The sequence below is a fragment of the Lagopus muta genome, chromosome 11, assembly GCF_023343835.1.
Source record: "Lagopus muta isolate bLagMut1 chromosome 11, bLagMut1 primary, whole genome shotgun sequence".
NCBI lineage: Eukaryota > Metazoa > Chordata > Aves > Galliformes > Phasianidae > Lagopus > Lagopus muta.
Window position 1 is genome coordinate 19,677,598 of NC_064443.1, and position 15,474 is coordinate 19,693,071.

General features: G+C 38.6%; 1 protein-coding gene across 8 annotated transcripts in view; it reads right to left on the reverse strand.

The window, feature by feature from the left end:
* NR2C2 (nuclear receptor subfamily 2 group C member 2) overlaps nucleotides 1–15,474 on the reverse strand; it is a 41,913-nt gene that overhangs the window by 21,735 nt on the left and 4,704 nt on the right. For 2 of the 8 annotated variants that reach the window (XR_007379302.1, XM_048957455.1), the window contains exons 2-6: nucleotides 12,345–12,428; nucleotides 4,761–4,871; nucleotides 3,654–3,854; nucleotides 1,208–1,310; nucleotides 62–241 (exon numbers count right to left, since the gene is read on the reverse strand). Coding sequence is in view for 7 of the 8 variants with exons in the window: in XM_048957455.1 (XP_048813412.1) it covers nucleotides 62–241; nucleotides 1,208–1,310; nucleotides 3,654–3,854; nucleotides 4,761–4,871; nucleotides 12,345–12,404 (655 nt within the window). In the remaining variant the exon portion in view is untranslated. Of the gene's footprint in view, nucleotides 1–61; nucleotides 242–1,207; nucleotides 1,311–3,653; nucleotides 3,855–4,760; nucleotides 4,872–10,916; nucleotides 11,017–12,344; nucleotides 12,429–13,779; nucleotides 14,990–15,218; nucleotides 15,390–15,474 lie in introns of those variants that run through there. The other 6 variants (XM_048957460.1, XM_048957458.1, XM_048957457.1 and 3 more) reach the window with 6 other exon arrangements.

The window sequence follows — 15,474 nt, forward strand, 5'->3', positions numbered from 1 at the left end:
AATAGTAGTACACAGTTTTTAGTTGATAGGCACACTCTCACATTAGGTAATTAACACTCACATTCCATTTTCATGCCCATTTCTAGACATTTCTTAAGCCTACAGAATTGGCAGCGATTCCGATGGTGTTTATTGATGATACAGTCTTGGTTGCTACGACAACTGTAGGTCAGATTCTTCCTCACACTCCTTTTAAAGAAACCCTTGCATCCCTCACAACTGACAGCACCATAGTGACGACCTAGGAAACATATATACTGTCATAAGAAGGAAATAACTCCCGTTTTAACATAAAAATAATTATCTTAGGCACCCTTATTTTGTATTCTCATCAACATTTTGGACTGCAGAAAGCATTAATAAAGAAGCATCCTGTAAGGCTTTAATACCTTTTGTCAGGACTTTTAGGTGGGAAAGTGGAGAGAAGGCGGTCAAGCCTTTATTTGAATAAGAGGCCTCTGAAGTAGTAGTTCCCACTTTATCTGCTGTTACAGCATATAAAGGAGCTATATGAAGGACAGCACATGCCTGAAGTCGCATTAAAAGAACACACACTAATCATTTAATTAAATGGAGATAAGTGATTTTGGAATAAAATCTGAAATTCAATGTTTAGTCAAAACTCCTGTGCATATTAATTCTGATATTGTTTTAATTACATAAGCACTTTCATAAAATGCTTCCTTAGTTAATGTTGAAATTTTTTTTGGTAGATTGCTTGTTGAATGAATCTGAAACCACTGAGGACTCGCTTGATCTCTACTTGCCTCTTTCTTTAACAGTAAAAAACCAAAATATACCAAGAAGTCCTGTGTTTGTCAGTGATCTCTAAGAAGCATTCTTTCCTTGAAGCAGGTAGACTTTTCTAGGCAACACTTACTGCAAGGCTGCCCGCAGCTCTGGGGAACAGGACTTAATTCTTCAAATGGTTTCAGTTACTAGGAGCTATGCAACTGTTATTTCCTCTTTCAGCACACGCCAATTTATCATTTACTCCACTGTAAGTACAAATTAATATTATTTCGAGCAGAGCTGTACTACTCTGTGCATATAGTTATAAACATATAACATCTCTTTCCACCTTAGATTCAATTGCTTTTGCCATCAGCACGGTTATAATCATTTAAAAACACATGAAATCTCCTTTCTTCCACCCTAGTAATGTTTCCAGTCAGTTTCCTGAATATTGCTTTCTATGCTTCCTTACCTGATGCTTTATCACCACAGACCACGCAATATTCTACTACCTGGGCCCGCTGAACATCAGCTTTTCCCAGCAAACGTTCCACCGAAGCAGAGTCTGTCACTATCTGAGTGAAAATTCCAAAACAAGAAGAGGTAACTAGGCAGTATTTTCTGCTGAAAGGAAGGAGCTCTGCCTAGGGTTGGTGTATCAACAGGCAAGAGGCAGCCAAAGGTGAAGACAAATATGATAGATGTGGAATGAAATTAAGTAGTATAAAATAAAGTTAATGAGCATTTTTACTGTCAATGGCAAGACTATTAGAGAGCCAAAGCAAAACACAAATCCCAAATTGTACTCCCAGCTTCGCTCAATAGAAGTTCCCTCACTTGTGCAGTCAGCAGTATGCTTCCTTTCTTGTAAATTACTGTCAAACAACTGCTGTGTTTTAGCCAAAGATGGTTGTACTCCACACATTCTTCCCAGACATCCTCACAGTAGCTAGTACGTATATATGGTTTAGAGGATACAGCCTGAAACAGAGATTAATTATAGAAAATAGTCTGGCTTCTGAAGACCTTGGGTCCCAAAACTTAGTTGAAAACATTCAACTCACCATAGAAAAATTAAAACAAAACAAAACCCACTTGGTAACAGATTGTGCAACATTATAAAATGAATTTTCAAGGACTGTTGACACAATTTGTCAAAAAAAAATTGTATTAAAAAAAGATACTGCTCACTGTAAAATACTCTCTTATTCTAATAGTAGGAATAGGAACCAGGCACCAGCTCGTATTTATTCATTTTACTTTTTTTAGAGGGGGCTAGGAAAAAAATCTCAAATTTCACTGGAAATGGATTATTGCTTATATAATTTGTTTTTCAGAGTTCCCATTGATACTACAAGGCCCACAAATGTAACAGAGGCTGTAAGCCAGCAGAGTGCCTTTGCAGCCACGAAGGCCAATTGTATCCTAAGATGCATTAAAGAGTCTGATCAACCAGGGTGAGGGAGGCGATCTTTCCCCTCTACCTTGCCCTGGCGAGGTCACATCTGGAGTACTGTCTCCACTTCTGGGCTCCTTAGTTCAAGGCAGTTAGAGACTGGCTGGTGAAAGTACAGTGGAGGTTACAAAGATTATGAAGGGCCTGGAACATCTCCCTTATGAGGAAAGGCTGAGAGACTTGGGATGTGTTCAGCTTGGAGTAGAGAAGGCTGAGAAAGGACCTTATCAATGTTTATAAGTACCTAAAGTGTGGTGAGGTCAAGTGGACGGGGCCAGGCTCTTTTTAGTGCATAGCAAGGGGCACTGGACACCAGTTGAAACGCAGGAGGTTCCATATGAACAGGAGAATGACAGAGCATTGGAACAAGCTGCCCAGAGAGATAAAGGAGTCTCTTTCTCTGGAGATATTCAAAACTCACCTGGATACTTTCTTTTGCAGCTTGCTCTTAGGAACCTTCCTTAGCAGGAAGGTTGGACTTATAATGAAATAAATGCTGTCTTTGCATTGCAAAAGGATGTAATGACTGCAAAACGGTTCAAAGAGGCACCATGGAGCTCAGATACATTTCTACTTGCAGAAATGAAGACCTTGAATTTCTGAGTAATGTAACAAGATGTACCAGTACAAACTGGTTCTGTAGTATGAATGATAGTCAGAGGGAAAGGTTAACTATAAGAGGTTATTGCAGCATACCACGAGAGGTAAAAGCCAAACAAGAAAGGGAGGACAATACAGAGGAGTAACCCAAGCAGCAAAGTAAATAGGAACCAGATATCCGCTGAGGGAATTAGAAGCATCAGATTAGAAGCATCAATTCTGGAGTCCTCAACCAACAAGGAAACAGGGGAGGGAATTTGCACTGGGAAGTAGGAAATATAGACTGCCCCCTCTCTCTACTTGCATCCTTTTATCCTTGCAGTCACCTGCTATTGCAAAAGTGTGAAATAATTTGCGATTCAAAGCAAATTCTGCCTGAGTCTGGAATACTGAACACAAGCATTTCTCACAGACTAGAAGGTCTGCAGAGGCCTTTTCTAGCCCCTATAATTCTGTGATTCTGTGACGGCTTCTGCACTGAAGAACATTAATCCCAATACTGTGACACTGCACTGTGAGCCTATGTTTGCCCAGGTAAGCTCTATCATTGCAGATCTGTAAATCTTTACTAGGTCTGAAATCTTGGCACCCCTCACAAGCACCAGCTTAATTATTTGTGTATGCTTTCTCATAACTGGAATTTCAATGAGAGGCAATGAATACAATCGAATGCATGAGAAACACGAAGACAGCATGATTTAGGACTGACTACCGTAGCCTACAATTGTTATCATCTAATCCATGTTACAAAATTATCACAATTCCTGATGTCTTACAGGAATTCTACATTTAAAGCACCGAAAAGTCAAAAACTGAAACTAACAAGAAAAAATCTGTGATTAATCTTGTTTACCATATTTACCTGAATTCTGCCTGGCACAATGTTGTCTGCGGTGGTAAAGATAAGTTGTTTGGCATTAGATGTCTCAGGTGCTGCCAAAATCACCTTTCCCGCACCAGTTCCATCTGGACTGGCTAAAATAAACTGTTGCTTTGGAGACACAGATGAGTCGACTGCTGTCACTATCTGGATTTTTTGACCTGTCTGCTGATCAGTCACAATCTATAAAACACATTGAAGAATGGCATGTTTCTGAGTCACAATTATAAAATACTGTTTCATAAATGCCCTTGCTACTAATTACTTTGCTATCTGTTAGATTGGTGCAAAGTTATAACTGCAAAATAATATAAACAAAACAAGTTGTTTAGAATATTTCTGTATCTTCATACCTACCATACAGAAGAGAAATATTAGATAAATTCGCGAAAAGTGGGAGTTCATCTGGTGAACTGGTGGAGGTTGTATGCCCAGGACCATTTCAAATGCCTCTCCTGCACCACCTCTGGCAAAAGTACACGAGTATTGCACTGACACAAAACAAGGCCAAGGACAGCTAAAGAAGTACTGCAGCACTTTAGTAACGCTAATATTTAGTTTTCATATCATTTGGCACTGCATACATTTAGAATTCTGATATATTAATGCTATCTTTATATTACCCATGCATAACAACAATCCATCAGGTAGTAATACAAGTGCTAACTTCAGCCTTCGCAGGCAAGTCTGCCACTGGTTCTTTCTAAATGTGACAGGGAGAGGGAGGGAGGGATAGAGGAAGGAAAGGAGAAAAGTCTTTAGTGATGATCTTAAACGTTCTGACTGTCTGTTGACAGTGTGCGCATTTGGTATGGTTAGAGCTCATGCAACTTGTATATGTAGGCTGTTTAATCCCTGAAAATATTCTTCACTCCAGTACACCAATACAATTACTATATACAGTCAACTAGCCATCATTAATCGCATCCTTTGAGAGAAAGAGTTCTGGTCTGCGATAGAAATGATCTATTCTTACAGATTTTGAAGAAACCTTCAATAGATTTTAATGCTGTTTTGTATAAAATGGGAGCAGGACAAGGGAAAACAATGAAGACGTAACTGCTTACTACTAAGCCAATAGATTTTTACCTGAATGCGCTGTGGTGAGCCTACAGAGGAATCTGTGGAAATAATCTGGATACGCTGGGAAGGGCTGGTCATCACTGGAGAATCAGATAGTGAATTCTGAATAGTTTGTACCTGTAAAATAACACACAGAATTCTGATTTATACACTTTAAAATACAGATGCTTACTAAACGTCAGATGGCTTTAGCATTCAACCTACATTTAATGGAAAGGTTACAACCATTAAACCAACTCAGATATCAGGGGGATAGAACGAACCTGATAAATGAAAAAAAAAAAAAAAAAAAAAAAAAACCCACCAAAACCACAAGACCAAATCAAGGCATATTCAAAGTTACAAAACAATTGCAATTTTTCACAACCAAAGAAAGCACAGTTAAATTGCACGAGTCTTCGGTTTACTGAAATGCAGAAATGCACTTTTCTCAACTTACAATTTTATATTCATCCTCTTTTTCCTTTGTGTATTTTGTTTTTACAATGTGTCATGTTAAATATTTCATTATGTTAAAAATTTAAAATAAAAATGTCCTCAATCCCGGGTTCATAGATGGGACAAGAGATACACAGAATTTGTTTGAAGAGTACACAGACCTTCTACCCAAACAAACATACACTTCATTTTGATTTCCGATCTTATCCATGAAGTTTTCTGAAAACTTCACAGAAAGTAAAGTTCACCTTTAAAGTTACCTTTACAGCCTAACTGAACAAAATGGTAATTTCACTCTCCAAGTAAAAGTAAGAAAAATCTTAACAGGGCAAATATTTTTAGAGGTAAAAGGTTAAATTTATTACAGCTAGTAATCTGGATATCTCTTTTTGTGTGCTGCTTGCCTCCCTCCCATCTTCTTTTTCCAAGTTGTTCTGTCTTTCTATTTCATGGCACTGCAAGCTTTTTTCTTGAATGCATACTTCTACAGATATCAGCATACTCAGCACGTATTCACGTGCATGCAGGTAACTTCTGTTATTTTAGTGAGGAGTTCACTAGCGTGATGACTGGCTCTGCTTTCCCAGTGCATTTCCCAAGTCAGTAATCTACGACTTGAATTGATAGCTTAACACTTGTGAGAAAATTCAAACAAAAGATGATTTTGTTCCAAAGCCATATACTGCACGTGCTCACAAATGTTTTCAGACAGGATCAAAAATATTTGAATAACAGTATACATGACATTTTGTTGCAACAGGTTACAGAAAGTAACACCATTCTAAGCAGTAGATAAATATTCACTGTAATAACACTGCACCTCACTCCAGAGGTGACACTACTGTCCGGAGGCAACAGCATGACATGAATACTTTTTAGTCACATTCTTTTTGAAAGTTATTATATAAAATGATAGAAAAAAACAACACTTTGGAAGACTGCTGACAGCAAACATTACACGTGCAGCATGTCTGAAAACAAAGTGTTATGAATTGTTATGACATGGTACACACTTCTATAGGTATTCCATCCTAGTGGGAATAAAATACTGCAGTGATGTATCATAAAAAAAGAACAGAATATTGCAGTCTGGTTTCTTCTACACCCAGATTAAGCCATAACTACTTATTGAAAACCAGGCAAATAGGCCAGAACTATTGGAAGAATGTTTTTTAATCTCAACAAACTATATGCCTAAATTATTACATCTGCTTAATGCTAAATAAACCTTATTTTCAGTTTAACAGATTTTACATATTGATAGTTTCAGAATTTTAAGTATTTTCATATTGTAAACTTCATAATTTACAATAACTGTAATTAAGAATTGTAAACAATTTGTGTTTTCATAAATGCCCCACAAACACAAGTTTACAGTTTCACAATATCTACAGGGCTGCATTGAACACAGAGAATCACTCAGGTTGGAAAAGACCTCCAAGACCATCCATCTAGCCCAACCATCTACCTACCACCACCATTTCCCCACTAAACCACATTTCTTAGTCCCACCACTACACGTTTATTGAATACCTGCAGGGACGGTGACTCAAATACTTCCCTGGGCAGCCCATTCCAGTGCCTGACCACTCCATCGGAGAAGAAATTCTTTCTCTAATCCAACGTGAACCCGCCCTGGTGCAACTTGAGGCCATTTCCTATAATACCGTTGCTAGTTACATGGGAGCAGAGGCCAACCAACACCTCACCACAGCCTCTTTTCAGGTGGCTGTAGACAGCGATATGACTGGTTATAGCATTCTACATCGGAATTAGAGTACCAAAATAGCCCAATATCTGCAGAGACAGGTGACCAAACCTAGGAAACTCAAGTTGTTTTTATTACATCTTATTTCAAATAACTTCTGAATGATTTACTCATCTGAACTTGTATAGGTGAACAACAGGTTAGTGTCGATTTAATTACCTCCTGTTTAATATACAAAAAACTTAATTTGTGAAGGAAAGAAAAAACAGTTTGGATAGAAAGGAAAATTTACTGCACGGTCTCCTTGGGAGAAAAAAATAAGTCTTAAAATACACAGCACTTTTCATGAAGCCATACTGTTTTACTCTCCTATTGCCCATATCCTACGTAGTCCCATATATTGTAGAAGTAAAATCTAAAGCTGTATTTAAAACAAAGGGCACAGAAGTTGAATGACAAATGAGGCAAACAAACAGGTAGACACACGTGTAGTATACTCTCATTATTAGATGATATTAGATTATCCAGCAGTAGAGAGAAATACCTAGGCAAGAAAACAAGAAACAGAAAAACACCTATCAAGAGACTCCCAGTGGACACAAATGAACATCAGCTTCCTTGTTTAAATTCAATGGCTACTGAAAATATCATGTTTATTTTCCAGACTGCCATTGGTTGACAGCAAAGTAAGAACCAGGATAGAAAGTCAAATCAAAAAAATGGAACAGTTTACAAGAGAGGAAAGAAAAAACAAAACAACTTTCTGTAATATTATGTCAGCTGAATTTCTACCTTGAATGTTTTCATACACCTACAATGAATAAGAACAGATATAATTCTGATGATTTATTATTATACTCATCAACTGTAACAAGTTTGACTTCTTAAGTAGAAAATGAAGAAAGAAACAGCAGTCCAAGCATATGCACCATTCTCTATACTTTTAGAGATTTACCAGGCTGACTTCAGACAGCTTACATAAATGCTATAGAAAAAAATTGGGATTCTAATTGAAGATAGCACAAATCGGATGAAAATATTCTGAAAGCAAATTTCTTGTAAATACTCATTTCAGGAAGATCACAGTTGAGCATGACGTTAGGCTCATTTTCAGGATTACATTTACTATATTCCTACATTAGCATACTGTTCAAAACAAACATCACACCATGAAAAACCTGTATAATGCTTAAACAATCACTACGGAAGCTGTACATACAAAGACCTACTTAAAGTCAGTGACGGTACATTTTTGTAATTCTGAATTATATTTAAAAAAATTAAATGCACCCCAATTTCTTTAAGACAGGAAGCTTTCCAGAGAAGATGAAAGAAATAAATCAGCCTTATATCACAAAACTTCAGTGAATCACATTTTACACAGACTTACTTCACAGTCCTTCAAACAAACAAACAAACCCCCGAACACACTAATATCCTGACTTAGAGATAGTTAGAAAATTATGAATGTCATGTAAAAAAATAAAAAAAATAAAAAAATCATCTCAAGACCTCCTAATTCCCCTACAGAAGACAGATCAAATACACCTACTTTAAGAAATGGGAAAAATAATATGTTCTAATGTATGTAACATTGTTTGCTTTTTGGAGCTCCCTAGCTGCATGCTGTACTGACTCCAGTACTTACAGAGTCAAATCCTTCCTGCAGTCTTATTTACATTTTTCCTCAGCAAGTCTCTGAGGCCAAATCAATCTGAAAAAAAAATGTTGAACTCACTTCTAGTCAGATCAAAGATATTTGCATCCAGTGTCCATTCATAAGGATACCAATCATTGAAAGCAACCAGAATTGTTATAAAACAGATTCTCTGTGACCCTTCTCCTCTGAAGGTCAAGTGCACTATCACTGCCTGTAACCAAGGAAGCAGAATCGATGTGTTCCTGCTGTTTTGCCAGCTGCTGAAGGAGTCTAATGGTAAAATTAATTTCATCTTTAGAAGATATTCCCATGTTGTCAAGCTTACCCATCCCACTATCTCTGTTCTTAAGCCCCTTACCACGCTTTCTGTGAACTATGAAACAGCAAAGTGAAATCTGAGACAAGTGTTTGCTTGTAGCTTGAAGTATTTTCAAATCAATTAATTGAGAAAGAAAGTCCACCATATCTCTTGTGAAGAGTCTTTGGCCTTAATGTTCATTAACTTAATGTATTTAAAAGAATATACTCCTCTCTCAACTTGTCCAGGCCTTGCAAATAACACAAATCACTATTCTTACAGATAAGAATTTATGTAGCAAGTTTGTAACTCCCAGGTGATTCACTTGCCTAAGTTCCATGATAAAATATTTGTATGAAGCAGCAATGAAGGCTGATAAAAAAACAAAAAAAAAAATTTAGGGAAATTTTTAAGTTACGTTACTTGAACTTTTGGAAAAGCGACCATGAAACTTGACTAGTTTTATGAAAATAAACCTGAGTACAGTGAACTACTATTAGAAAGCCTTATGCAACAAATGCGTGATGGGTTTATTTAAGTAGCTATGGTATTTTACTTCAATTTCAAGGACCCTCAGCCTTACCACTAAAATGTGCTCACTACTGACTGAAATCAAGCTCTTGATACAAAGCTCTATTTGAAAGCAGTAGCCACGAATAATTACTGTAACTACCGGACTGCATTTACAGCACAAGTACAGTATAACAATTAGTTGACCTGATATTTATTTATAGTGAAGAAACTATTATTACTTAACAACCTTTTGACACCAGTCTTTAATTGGTCTCTCAAGAAAGGGACTTATGATACTTAATTCACATTCGTCCTACATGGAACAAGAACTGAATCTGAAGTATAATAACGGGGAATATAAACACTGGGAATTCTTCGTGACTTAAAGGTTCTTCATGGACACTTTAGATCCAATTTTGAAGAGAGGTAATAGCCCTTATTACTCCTCATAATGACAGCTCTGTTTAAAAACTGTATGTTAAAAACTAAGGCACTGTGCATAAAATACATATGCATAACAAAATACATTTTAATGATACACAAATTAATTTGATGTGGAGACTGAACTTGGGCTATTGATACATTGCATGGCAATGGCACTACATAAATACTTAAGAAAAGCAGCATTACTTCCGCATTAAGGCTAAAGCATTTGGGCTTTTCAAAACTAACTGAGAACGAGGAAGAATTCCTAAAATTCCCTCTGAATCCCCAAGCTGCTCTCTACTCTGCAATCTTTCGCACACTCAACTGCATACACCAGAAATGGAACTCTCTCACACAATCTCTTCAGAAACAATCAGCTGGAAAAACACAAGAAGCAACACTGCTATAGAGAAACCAAAAGCAGTGGAAATACCTGAAACCATTAAAAGGACAATTTTATGAAGCCCTTAAAAACACAGTCAGTACAAAAATACAAACAATGGGGACTTCTCAATAACTCCTGTGATGTAGCCACAGCATAATGGAAAGCAAATATGACTAACTGTTGCTCAAGAAGGAAAAACAACATATAGCCTACTTGCACAGCAATCTGATTTGGCACTTGGCATTGTAGTTCTCAATACAGCCACGCACAATGTACAACTATACTGAAAAACTGCTGCAGATATAGCTGAACATATATTAAATTATCCTGTTTGCAATTTGCTTCTGAACATTCAAAACTTAAAATTCTGTACATGACAACTCTTTTCCTTTCATTTAATTTTATAATATTCCCAAAAAGTCTCTTATTTAAGGCTTATGCCAAGCTTTATGCTGAATTTTCCACTGTAATCGGTGAGCACGGATATAGTACACTTCAAGAAAACCAGTAATGTATTTTGTTGTATTATAAACTGTATCAGGCTAAAGATATCCAGTCATTCATACAAAAAAATTTCAAAATTTATAGGCAACATCACTTAACTCTTAGTGAGACAATGCTGCTTGCAACTACTTTTCCATGAAAAAAGTTTTCATGGGGTTATGCACCAAGCAGGTGTATAATTTAAGTAGGAGTTGAACACTGTAAAGAGATGAAGCCCTCTATTTACCCACCGGCTAGGAAGAAATCACAGAGCTTCATAAATTCTTGGGATGAAGCGATCTCTCCAGTGGCAAGATACAACCATCACACTATGTTACCACGGTGCATTTCCTGCACGAGGAATTACAAATGTCACATATTTTATGTGTCTAAGATGTGATTAAAGATCTCAATTTCTACCAAAACAGTTTAAAGTTTGCAGTATTTCCATTACAGGTTTTTATTCCCAATTGTTTTGGAAAAGTTTTTGTTTAAAAAAAAAAGAAGTGCTTGCCAAACTGATATCTGATATAGCAAATCTGAGTGACAACCACTTGTCAGTTTTCACTAAGGAATTACAGGGGTTTCTTTTTAAACTATGCCTTAGGTGTTATTTCCAGAATACTTGATAGACCATTTTCCACACTGTAGTATAATAATTGTTACTATGGACTTTAAGAGAACCAAAATTGTTAAGAAAAATAACAGTGCAAAGGATTTCCAAAGGATTTCTGAAAACATGATGTAGATTTACCTAATGTCACTTATTCTTGAATTGATCATACTTTTTAATATCAAGGTATAATCTTAGTTCAACAGGTTAAAAAAAACAACAACAACAAAAACAACCAACAAAACCAATGTCTGAAAAGTGATCTTGTCTACAGAAGTCTCTGAGCATATTTGCCCCTCATTATTTATGAAATCTCAATTACAAAAATCACACAGTTAAACAACTTTGAAGGATATTAAACTAAATAATTTTAAACAAAACCAAGTTTTTTGTCTTCTTTTAAAACTAAGTTAACAAACTTAAAGAGACAAATTACTTCCTTTCTATGGACATGAATACATGCAGTTTGAATGCTTACGAGTTGATTTAGACATTCTACCTGTTGAATATCCAAGCTTCAGTGAATTTAAAAGCATCACTTAATAGCAAGCACAAAAATCTACTCAAAGTGTCATCTCATATATAGAGATATGAAATGTCTATATTTATCTCCATATTTATGAAATATAAAGCTTGATTTAAATCAACCATCCTACTGCAAATTCAATACAGTACATAAGTAAAACAGGTAAATTCAACAGGTAAAGTCAAACACTTGAGATTCAGATGATATCTCAAGAGAAGAGCTGAAACCTTTCATGATGAAATAAATTATTCATCAAATCACAATATTTTTTTAATATTACTCTTCTAATCTACCCACAATACAGATAAGCATCTCTGTAGTTAACAGTGAACTTCCCACTTGCATTCCTGATGGGGTGGTCACTAGAATGAAGCAGAGCATTTATCATCAGCTGCACTGGTTTGTACGACCCCAGACATAAAGCGGTACTGTTCTACGAGGATCTGCTCTGTTTATTACAAATTGGAAACAGCAAAGACAATCTTAAGTCATTTTCCTCTCAGAAGCTCATTCGCCAATCATTGTGCTATCTTCACTCACCTCAGCCACCTGCTGAGTCTCCATTACCTGCTGAGCCAGCACCTCCATATTGGTTGCCATGGTGAAGCAAGATCATTAGAAAACCTGTTTGAAAAAGATGCCAGCAACTTCCATCAGCCACAAAAGTTTCTTTTTTTTTTTTCCCCCCTTACTGCTAAACAAGTCTATGATACTACTTAAGAATTTACAACACTATTTCATCTATCTGAAAAAACAGGTATGTGTGGATGTATATGCATGTATATATGCAGTACATGCATACAGGAAATGCAGTATTCAAAAAGCTGAATTCTGCTATTCACAGCACAGTTATTCTTCTACTTTATGAAGTTTCTCATACAATTCTTTTACTCTATTATTTAAGCAGTAAGCATAAGATGCTAATTTTATAAACCAGAAAGAACTGATTTAAACATTGATTATCAGTGCGGTTTGCAAGTACTCTCCTGAACTCAAGGGATGGGAAACTCTGCAGATAAACTGCTCCTGATTATGCCCTGGAGAAGGAAATAGCAAACTGAGAACGGTGTTTGAGTAAACTTCTACTGAGTCATTCCAACAAACTACCATCATCACTCATATTCTTACAGTAATCTACCACAGTATGGGTAAAAGAATACTACATCTAGAAAATATTTTCGATAACAGAAAATACATCTAAATTATAATGTGGCAATATTGTCAGTCTGATGTGAAAATACCACAGAACTGCTTCATTCTGATGTGGGTGTCTGTACCTTGAACTTTATGCTCTTCGAGGTTTAAAGAGCAAACAGAAGAAATAAGAACAAATATTTTCTGTATCTTATTAATGATTCTTATAAGGGCTGTGTTTCCTCAAAGATAAATGCAATTAAGGTTTCAAATTCATGCACCGACTTTCTTCTTACAAAGCCAGAATTCATACAACCCAGGTGTAGGTAATGAAACTGCATTCCTCAATAGCAGCATATTTGATGTGTCATTGACAACCTTCTAATGATACTTGCAAAGCAATTTCACATAAAGTTAAAAAAGAAAAACAAATATCACAAACCACCTACTGCTAACAACAGCAGGACACTTAATAGAAAAAAATATTCGTGTCTCCAGCACAACACCCTTCCCCCCCCCCCCCCCAAACTCAACTTTTACAAAGCTAACGTTGTTTAAAAGTTAGAATTCATTAAAGATTGAATCCTACTGTGGTAAATGTGTAAATGATTGCATATGTATCAGTGGAAGACTATTTGTAACACCTTGTAACCAAAACTGAGACATCCTCTGTTTAATGTTATTAATGTTACCATCTTGTGCCCCATTTTACCATTTCCTCCAGGCTTATTTAATCCTACAAGTTCCCCAAATCATTCAGCAATTCCTTTTCTTTGTTGTCTTGTTGTGAATTTTTTTTTTTTAAGTCAATTAAAAAAAAAAAACCAAACCCATGACATACTTGTGTTTTCTCAGTGCTTTAAGATGAAGGAAGCATTGAAGATGAGATTTTGTTCCTAAGAATACCTTTTTAAGACTCAATCAAGTTTTCCTATGATAAGTCTCTCAACAAATTGGCTGTGAGTGTTGTTATCCACCAAAATTCTTTTCACTTTCAACCCTCCCATAACGACAGTGGAGGCTATCAAAGCAAATTAATTGGCAGTTGAGGGACTACGCACAGCCATACCAGGTAAGCTTGTTAAAAACTCTCAAGCAATTCTTGAGAGAGAAACACAAAAAAAGTAGAATCTGCTGTCTAGTAATACCCCTCACAAAGAAATAAATGAAAAATAAAAAAATACCCAAATCAACCAACAAAAAAGGCAGAACACAAAAACAGCATTAAAAAAAGAAAGGACCTAGAGCACCAGGAAAACAATTCTGCTTCAAGAGGACAGCAGCCAACCGACTATACATAGATCTCCCGTCCAAAACATCAGACAAAACCGCTTCTCTCAGCCAAGTCGCAGATCAACCTCAAAGAAATTCACACACTCCAATGTTTTATGGGGACAGTCCTACAAGTTCGACACAAAGGAAGGCTGAGTTCAGCTGTACTGAAACCTTTTCCTACTACTCAGTGAGGCTGCCTTCTTCACGCTGCGTGCCGGCGAGCAGCAGCTCGGCATCTCCCCATCGGGCGCCCGGAGCCCAACACGGGAAAGAGGGGCCGGCAGGCGCGACTCTGCCGGGAACCCGCGTTACGCTACGAGCGGTGGTAAGAAGGCAGCAAAAACTCTTAGAACAACGGATAAGACAGAAAATTACAAAGTCAGCGACCCGAATGGGTGCAGCCGCAACACCTTCAAAAAGCGGCCCAGACAGGGACAGCCTCCACACCGCCCATCGGCAGCGCTGCCCCGCTCTTCCGCAGCCTATCGCTGCGCTTCCCCGGCCACACGGCGCCCCGCGGCCGCGCTCCTCCTTCCCGCCTCCTTTCACAGCCAATGACCTAATCGGAGATGCGGCACTCCTACCCGCGCTGCCCATTAGCCGCTAGGACCGCCTGTCACGCAGCTGGCACCGCCCCTCGAGCGAGGGGGAAAACACCCGAGGGACCCGAATGAGTACAAGATGGCCGCGATGGCAGGCAGCCAAATCCCAGGCGGGGCAGCGGCCGCCGCCGCCATTAGACCCCCTCCCCTCGGTATCCCCTTAAGTCGAGCCAAGGGTGCCGCGCACGTCGCTGGGACGGCAGCCGGTAAAATGGCGGCGGCCTCAGCCCCGTATGCAAAGTACCCACCGCCCCCTCCCCTCCGCCCTCCCGGTGGCAAAGGTAAAAGGGTCGGGTTCACGCCGCCGCCTCCGCCCGCTCAGACTCCATCTTCCCTCTCCGTCCGCGACTCGCGCTCAGCGTCTCCACGACCGCGGTCCCAGCGGCCCCCGGACGGCTCTCACCGAGACCGGACCAGCTCCGGCCTCACGAGGCCCACATCCCAGCACAGCGTCTCCTCACCGGATCGTCCCGGCGCTACGGCGATTTGCCCCCCACCTTCGGGAGCTGCGGGCCGGGCCTGTGGCACCGCCGGCTGCCGCTGCGCAGCGACTGACGGAGCTCTGGTGCCCCCACCACCCCAACACCCCTCCCTTCCGCCGCTCGCGGAGATGTTCCCCGACGGGATCCCGGTGCTCCCTCCCTCGGCCCCGCCGCGAC